The 8,826-nt window shown below is 40.8% G+C and overlaps 1 protein-coding gene across 2 annotated transcripts; it reads left to right on the top strand.

Moving 5' to 3' along the window:
• The first annotated feature begins 1,953 nt into the window (after nt 1-1,953).
• On the top strand, nt 1,954-7,260 carry LOC132846139 (tubulin beta chain). Of its 2 annotated transcripts, none has more exons than XM_060870706.1 (4): nt 1,954-2,071; nt 4,242-4,350; nt 4,611-4,718; nt 4,984-7,260. In XM_060870706.1, exons 1-4 carry the CDS (start codon nt 2,015-2,017, stop codon nt 6,039-6,041), a joined length of 1,332 nt encoding a protein of 443 aa, XP_060726689.1. In that variant the 5' UTR covers nt 1,954-2,014; the 3' UTR covers nt 6,042-7,260. The 2 variants fall into 2 exon arrangements, with proteins under 2 accessions (XP_060726689.1, XP_060726688.1); XM_060870705.1 differs by having other exon boundaries at nt 4,608-4,718.
• The last annotated feature ends 1,566 nt before the right edge of the window (nt 7,261-8,826 follow it).

The raw sequence follows: 8,826 nt of genomic DNA, 5'->3' as shown, positions 1-8,826 counted from the left end.
ATAATTATGAGTGTGTATATATACCACCCAAACAGGGCTCAATCCAAAGAGTCATATGCCTGAAGTGCTACCACTACACCAAGCAAACCCAGATGAATTGATTGGGGAAATGCACAGAAGCAGGTGGAAAAATTGCTCTGGCAAACTAAACCTGCGGCGAGGCGGGGATTCCGTTGACCTCGAATGGCTTTATGACTGGGCGAGGAAGCCACTTGCTGGATATAAAATTACATGGCGGTTAAGGAGTTACAGGAGAGAGACCTGAGTCTCCGCGAAACTCCGGCGACTGAAATTAACTCTCAGAGCAGCATGTGCTCTGATAAGCAAGCATAGAGAAATTGTGTTCTGCCTCAATGATTACCAGCCTACTGCATTCACCCCTGCCATACTTAATACATCAAAATTTTAGTTTTGCAATACATCAAGATCTGGCTTCACACCACACTGGACCAATACCTGTAAAACTGCTGTCCCAAATTTGTCCCCCTGCATTGGTATCCTGAAGTGTCTGACTGGGAGATCCCAGTAACACCATCTCCAGCACCACCATACTGAAAACCAGTACCCCCTAGGGCTGTGTTCTCAGTCTACTGCTGTTTACATTGCTGACTCGTGGCTGTGCTGAAAAAGTACAATCACATCATCAAGTTTGCTGATGATATTACAGATGCAGTGAAGTTGGAGCAGAAATTAATCTCTCATTGTCACTAAAACCAAAGATATGTTTGCTGAAATCAGGAGGACTTATGTGGACCCTTCATCACTGCACATATATGGAACATCTGGAGAGTTAAAAGCTTAAGGTTTCTTGGTATTCAAATCTCAGAAGACCTCTCCTGGACCTATATATCCAAGAAATCCCACATGCATCTCTACTTCCTGCAGAGGTTGAAAAAAGCTTCACCTCCCTTCCCATCTTCACCACCTTCAGCAAGGAGACTATAGAGAGCACCTTGACCAGCTGTCTAACCGCTTAGTGTGGAAACTGAAGAGTTGAGAAAATCAAGTGAGAAGGTTCTCTCTACTCAACATCAGGCCTCTTACCACCACCATTGTGGGCGACGCCCTACCTCACCTCTTATGGACTTTTTACCCTTCTTGCATCTGGAAGAAGTTACAGGAGCATCACTGCTTCTTCCTTGAAGCAGTCTAAATATTGAACACACTGCTGTCTTTCAACACTCACCTGTATTAGTCAGAAACATAATCCAGTACTTTTCCTGCTATTTTCTAACAATATTAATTCTACAATATGCAATAATTGTAATAGATTGTTTTTTCACCCAACACTGTTCTGGGTATTTATTGATTCTGTTTGCATTTATTTCACAGTCTGTTGTATCTGCTCTTTGTGTAGTTCCTATGTACTGTGCTGGTGTATTGTTTATTCTCCATATTCCTGGAGAAACAACATTTCACCACAAAGTAAACAAGTTTTATATATATCGATGAACGATAATAACCGCTGAAAGGATTATTAATGTTCCCCTGCCCACCGTTCAAAAACTGTACATATCCAGAGTGAGGAAAAGTTCTCAGAAAATCACTCTGGCCGACGCTACAGAGCCCCAAATACCAGCACAACCACAACAGATCACCTATAGCCCAACTGTGCATACAATTTATTTATTTATTTGTATTTATTTTTCAATTTATTTAATTGTTTTTTTGTAAATCCATTTATATTTACATATGAGTATTGTTTTTTTTTTCCTATTCTCATCTCATTTTTATTGTCTGTTTTGTTGTTGTCTCTGTGTACTGGAAGTGTATGACACTAAAACAAATTTTAATCGATTCTGATTTTGATACTGATAATAATAAGCCAATCGAATTGATCTTTGCCGCGTTTGCCTCTTTCAAACCAATCATATGACGAGTAGGCGGGACGTTGATTTGGTCCCGCCCATAGCGCACCCAGTGTCTCGCTGGAGTTAATCCAGGCATATAAAGCCTTTGTCAAAGCCACGCTGTTACATCCGAGAGAACAAGCCCGTTATACCAAGCGTTAATCATGAGGGAGATTGTTCATATCCAAGCCGGCCAGTGCGGTAACCAGATCGGTGCCAAGGTAAGAATAGCTAAAAAAAAAAAAAAATTTTTTTGTATATGTAATGAGGTGAACTGCAGCTTTTGGAGATGTAACAATGAAAAGCTCCAGAATAACAGAGGAATGTCCTTCCAGCCTCATAGCACATTCAAAACATATTTATTTATTTCCATATGTATAATAAAACATGCATAGTTATATATTTATATAGTATGTGTGTGTTTTTCAAGAGTGTGATGAATGTGAATTGCTTTACCCTATGCAGCTCTATCTCATTTGCATGAGTGTTTTATCATCAAAAGAATATTATCACTGAAAATAGAAAAAAAAACATTTCAAAAATATTACTATTTTTCTACTATTGTTAAACCCATATTGTGTATAATTTATTTAATTCGTGAATTTTATTATTGTGAACATGGAAACAATTCTGCAACACCAAACCAAATGGCTCATTATGGTATTTTCTTTCGATGCCCACGTCCCAGAAAAATAAAAATAAAACATTCCTGGATAGTAAGCTCTGTGAATATAAAATGGAATGATGGTAGGGTACACCTAGGGTTGGTAGGGTGTAGTAAAGGATGGGTGTGAAAGCATCTGAGCCATCTTTATCTTCTTCTGTTGCCGGGCGTCACCCGTCCCTTTAAACAGCTGTCACACTGACCAGTACTCTATATTAATACCTAATAAACAGCATATTTACAAATATCTTATTTTTTCTTTTATTGGAAGCCTATATACGCCTGCTGGAGTTGACACAATAGCCTATTTTACTCCAAATGTAGATATTTCAGTGGAAGCTGTTGCTCTTCGTTCAGAGAATAAAGGGTGGGGCGAGAGAATCATGGACAAAGAAAATAGTTCTCAGCCTAGAAAGCTCATCACAGCTCAGAGATGAAGGCTTTTACTTGTAATTTGTGTCTAACTGGACTTGTTCGAACTTTAGAGGAGCACATAAATGCTTTATATTTTGCTGTGAACAAAGAGATGGAGTCGATGGAGGAAATCTCTGCCATGATGAGCTGCAGGCTAAGGAATTTTTCTGCTGCTACATTTGTGTAAAGAGAGAAATGTGTTCTAATTTTATGCCAATGTTAGGAACATTTGTATGCTATTTAATATGCTATTAATGCATTATTTATTCTATTATCAGACTTGTTCCACTTTTATCGGCAAAGGCAGGGCATCATGACTGAAAATTCCTTGATTTGTTTAAAAAAAAAAGTCAGTCACATTTGTCTAAGATATTCAATAGGCTTGGTCAACCCAATTTCTTTAAGATAATGGCCCCGGTGTCTTCCCTGCATTGGTGGGCGTGGATGTGCTTCAGTCATTGTGTGTGTGTGTGTGTGTGTGTGTGTGTGTGTGTGTGTGTGTGTGTGTGTGCGTGTGTGTGTTTGGTGGGGAGGGGCGAACTCCAGCAGATGGAAGACGTGGCTCTAGCAATGGGGTCTCCAGCTGCTCAGAGACTTAGGGTGAATAGCAAGTGGGTAAATCACGGTTTGTCCCTGCCTGTTTAATAATGCGGTCTAACCCGAGCATAGCAGCGGCTACAGCACAGAAATGTGGGAATATCCTGACATTAAAGAGCAGTTATTGATTTTTCACTGACTGGCATATACAGTGACTGAGCAAGATAGGTTTGATTTGTGCGTCTGCCTCTGTGGTTTGACAGAGTAATGAGAGGGAGGTCTTGGCTTGCACTTTGTGCAGCAGTTCTCCTACACAATGACCTCATTCTTTCAAGGCAATTTTGCCACATATATCTCAATGTCTGTCTTAACAGCCTTCTCATTTTATTCCCAACACTTTTAATATTTCAAATGGAGGCAATTTCAGTGATTCAGTAGATGCTTGAACATCAGTCTGCACTGTTTATAATTCAGATTAAAACCAAGTACACATTAGCAATAATAAAGTACACTTCCCAAATGTAATATACTCTACACAGAGCAGTCATTTCAGACACACAGAAATTGTATTTGATTCAATAAGTAATTAAATTTGAGTCAATACATGAACTGCACTGCTGGGGCTTTCGGAATTCACCTGTCAATTTGTTCAATCTTTTTAATACTGTGTGTATCCCAGTCATAAATATAACAAGTCATTTAAACTGCAATGATGAGATGAGTTAGTTTTGAAATTGTATAAAGATTTGTGTGTTTTATTTATTTTTCTTTTTTAGTTCTGGGAGGTGATTAGCGATGAACATGGCATTGACCCAACAGGAACCTACCATGGGGATAGTGACCTGCAGCTGGACAGAATCAGTGTCTACTATAATGAGGCTACAGGTACAACTGTAAAATAACACTCACACACACACACACACACACACACACACACACACACACACACACACAGTAATGTAGGTCAGAGGCAAACTCAGCACATGCATGATAAATTAATATTTATTATAAAAACCAATGCAATGATACAGAAATCATTATTAGATGTTTTATATAAGTTAGGTGTATTAAACTGATGTTCTCTCTCTTTCTCTCTCTCTCTCTCTCTCTCTCTCTCTCTCTCTATCTCTTTTTCAATGGAGGAGCTAAATATGTACCCCGAGCCATTCTAGTTGACCTGGAGCCTGGCACCATGGACTCAGTCCGCTCTGGACCCTTCGGACAAATCTTCAGGCCCGACAACTTTGTGTTTGGTGAGTCCTCAGGAAAAGAGATTTAGGAATTGATTTACTCTTTTGTAATTTTGAATAATCTAAGAAAATAGATTTTAGACATACAGGTATTTAGGTGTATCTTGTATTGTTTATATCTTCTATCAAAAGGTATTCCATATACCTGCCTGTCAATCACAGCTTCTTACTTATAACAGAAATGGGTTTATGAAAAAATCGTTGATATTCACTGAATATTTTAATGATGATTATGGATATTTATGTTTACTCCTTTTTTTGGTTCCAGGTCAGAGTGGTGCTGGTAATAACTGGGCTAAAGGCCACTACACAGAGGGAGCAGAGCTGGTGGATTCTGTCCTGGACGTTGTGCGAAAGGAGTCTGAGAGCTGCGATTGCCTCCAGGGCTTCCAGCTCACCCACTCGCTGGGTGGTGGCACCGGATCCGGTATGGGCACGCTGCTCATCAGCAAGATTCGTGAGGAGTATCCTGACCGTATCATGAACACCTTCAGCGTGGTGCCTTCTCCTAAAGTGTCTGACACAGTGGTGGAGCCCTACAATGCCACACTGTCTGTTCATCAGCTGGTGGAGAACACAGACGAGACATACTGCATCGACAATGAAGCTCTATACGACATCTGCTTCCGCACTCTAAAACTCACCACTCCCACTTATGGCGACCTGAACCACCTCGTCTCTGCCACCATGAGTGGTGTCACCACATGCCTCCGCTTCCCTGGTCAGCTCAATGCTGACCTGCGCAAGCTGGCTGTCAACATGGTGCCCTTCCCACGTCTGCACTTCTTCATGCCTGGTTTTGCACCTCTTACCAGCAGGGGAAGCCAGCAGTATCGTGCTCTCACCGTGCCCGAGCTCACACAGCAGGTCTTTGATGCTAAGAACATGATGGCTGCCTGTGATCCACGCCACGGTCGTTACCTGACCGTAGCCGCTGTCTTCCGTGGCCGCATGTCCATGAAGGAGGTGGATGAACAGATGCTCAACGTTCAGAACAAGAACAGCAGCTACTTTGTTGAATGGATCCCCAACAATGTCAAGACAGCCGTGTGCGACATCCCACCACGCGGTCTCAAGATGGCTGTCACCTTCATCGGTAACAGCACAGCCATCCAGGAGCTGTTCAAACGCATCTCTGAGCAATTCACTGCCATGTTCCGACGCAAGGCCTTCTTGCACTGGTACACTGGAGAGGGCATGGATGAGATGGAGTTCACCGAGGCCGAGAGCAATATGAATGACCTGGTGTCCGAGTACCAGCAGTACCAGGATGCTACCGCTGAAGAAGAGGGCGAGTTTGAAGAGGAGGCTGATGACGTCGCCTAAGAAGCAGAGGGCAGGGGTGTGGGAATGGGAGCAGAATTTGGAGGGAGTAGTGTTAGATTAAGGGGGAGATAAATGTAGCACAGCACATGCGGAATCAACCGTAAGTGTCTTGAAGTTAAAGTTAGCACTAGACAAATGGGGCCAAAACAACCAGAGAAGTCTTGAACAAATGTTCTTGAGCACATAATAAAAACACTAGTAGTAATAGTTCCTTCATTATAAATCCAGTGTACCAGGGTCTTCACTCCGTCTCTATTCACAGCAGAAAAGGTATGATGTGGCCTATTTTTGTAAACCAGATTAAGTTTAGTCTGACACTCGAAACTGGCACTGAGGCTACAGATATGTAATACATACATATCTACTGTATGTTTCGGAAACCAGTCATATTGATCTGGCTGATAAGTTCAGTGTCCCATGGACAGAGCTGTGCAAGCTGGTTTAAACCAAATAAATATAAGGAAAATATAAGGAAAAACATAAATATAACGAAACCCAATTAAATAAAGCTGTGATGGAGATGGGGGAAGATTCACTATCGGTGATATGATTTAGACCCACCATTTACTTTCTTTACTTTTCCCTTACATTTACTTTTTTTCGTCTTTCATTTTAAGTTCTTGCTTTACTGTTTAAACAGCTAGAGGAAATGTGAAAAACAAAACCCCAGAACAGATTTAAGTCTGATTCTAAAAGTGTTTGTGTATTCCTCCTAAAGTAAGTGTTGCACTACAATGGGACGACTTTGCACAATGATGCCACTTCAACATGTCCGCGTTCACAGTATTCAGTCAAATGGTTTACAAAAGAGTCACAGGGTTTAAGGAAAGACTGCAAGAAAAATCACAAGTGTGGGAACAAGGGTAAGATTCAAATCGAAAGCGTCATTCAGTCTTCCTGCCTGGACGCCAACCAACGTCTGCAGAGGGAAAGTCTGGATGGCATCAGTGAAACAGGAATGTAGAACAGATCGAGTGAGAAAACTTGAACTTCACAAAAAGATTTTAGAAGGTTAAATAAGAAGGCACTAGAATTTTATCATGAATCTATAGAATGTGTCCTGGATCTGAGCCCAAAGCTTTTTAAACTTGTTTTAATCATGTTTAGTTTCTTCTTCATTGTGAAGTGTTAAGAATGTCCCTTACATTTTATATTTCAATTTCCTAATGGAAGGACCTGAGCCTCTGGTGGAAAAAGACAATAAAATAAACATGAAACATTGTGGACTTTTGACTGATTCTTTCACATATATCACATTAAGACAAATCCAACGCAAAACAACAGGTTATAGGTTTAACTTTAAAATTATAACAGAAAATTTATATCTATATTCTACTGTATTACCAATAAAGAAAAGGTGTAAACAAAGCAGAAAATTCACAATGATTAAAACAAAAAAAAAACTGCAAATTAGCCAGATTTACTTGCCTCTGGACAGATACTGGTTCATTTATAAAGTAGGACACTCCTAAACTGCGGCTAGTAAGATTTACAACATTCTGTTTCACTTTAATAGGCCTGGATCTAATACAAAACAGCTTGAATTAGGCCACAATAACTCTAGGAATCTGCAAACTGTGGGCTTTTTTTTAGACTTGTCTTTGGAACCTGTCTTTAGTTGATAGACAGAACAAATATGGTCCTCTCCGAAACTGACTAAGAATTAATAATAAATATTCTAACATAATAATGGTGGGTTGTGATGTCCATCACTGATTACACGATCACAGCAAAGAAATAGGTCTAACAGCATGTACGCTCAAATGACAGTGAACTTTGATTTAAAGCGTGATGGAATATAACATCAGCATCTAAACATAAATACAATTATAAATATAGCTGCAAGCAGCGATACCGGGGTCAAGCCGATCAGATGCGCTCAGAACATGTCGCTGATGAACCATACCAAGTTTCGTAGCTATATGGCATTGTATTGGTAAAATACTGAACTTGACGTGAAAATTCAAAATGTGTGTGTGTAAGTGTGTGTAGGTGTGTGTGTGTAAGTGAGTGTGTGTAAGTGTGAGTGTGTGTGTGAGTGTGTGTGTAAGTGTGAGTGTGTGAGTGTGTGTAAGTGTGTAAGTGTGTGTGTAAGTGTGAGTGTGTGTGTGTGAGTGTGTGTGTGTTTGTATAAGTGTGTGTGTAAGTGTGTGTATGTGTGTGTGTGTGTGTAAGTGTGAGTGTGTGTGAGTGTCTGTGAGTGAGTGTGTGTGTGAGTCAGTGAAGGTGTTTGTGAGAATGTTAATGAGTGTGCGAGTGTGAGCAAGTGTGCGAGTGTGTGTAAGTGTGAGTGTGTGCGAGTGTGAGTGAGTGTGTAACTGTGAGTGTGTGTATGTGAGTGTGAGTGTGTATGTGAGTGTGCGAGTGAGTATGTGAGTGTGCGAGTGTGAGTAAGTGTGCGAGTGTGAATGAGTTTGTTTATGTGTGTGTGTAAATGTGTGTGTAAGTGTGTGTGTTCCTCGTATGTGAAAACATACTTGGCAATAAAGTGTGTGTCTGAGTGTGTCTGTGTGAGTGTGAGTGTGTATGTGTGTGTCTCTGTGTGTCTGTGTGTGTGTGTGTGTAAATGTGTGCGAGTGAGTATGTGAGTGTGCGAGTGTGGAAACTTGGTATGTTTCATCAGCGACATGTTCTGAGCGCATCTGATCGGCTTGACCGTGAGTGTGTGTGTGTATGTGTCTCTGTGCGTTTGTGTGTGTGTGTGTGTGTATGTGTCTCTGTGCGTTTGTGTGTGTGTGTTTGTGTGTGAGTGTGTGTGTGTGTGAGAGTGTGTGTGTGTGTGTGT

This window comes from Tachysurus vachellii, chromosome 5 (assembly GCF_030014155.1).
Source record: "Tachysurus vachellii isolate PV-2020 chromosome 5, HZAU_Pvac_v1, whole genome shotgun sequence".
NCBI classification, from domain to species: domain Eukaryota; kingdom Metazoa; phylum Chordata; class Actinopteri; order Siluriformes; family Bagridae; genus Tachysurus; species Tachysurus vachellii.
This window is presented reverse-complemented; position numbering and strand designations above follow the sequence as displayed.

Bases quoted from the DNA above. Each gene is read 5' to 3' on its own strand.
- LOC132846139 (XM_060870705.1), top strand. From the start codon at position 2,015: ATGAGGGAGATTGTTCATATCCAAGCCGGCCAGTGCGGTAACCAGATC. The intron at 4,351-4,607 runs GTACAACTGTAA...TTTTCAATGGAG, and splicing joins CTACTATAATGAGGCTACAG to GAGCTAAATATGTACCCCGA. The intron at 4,719-4,983 runs GTGAGTCCTCAG...TTTTGGTTCCAG, and splicing joins GCCCGACAACTTTGTGTTTG to GTCAGAGTGGTGCTGGTAAT.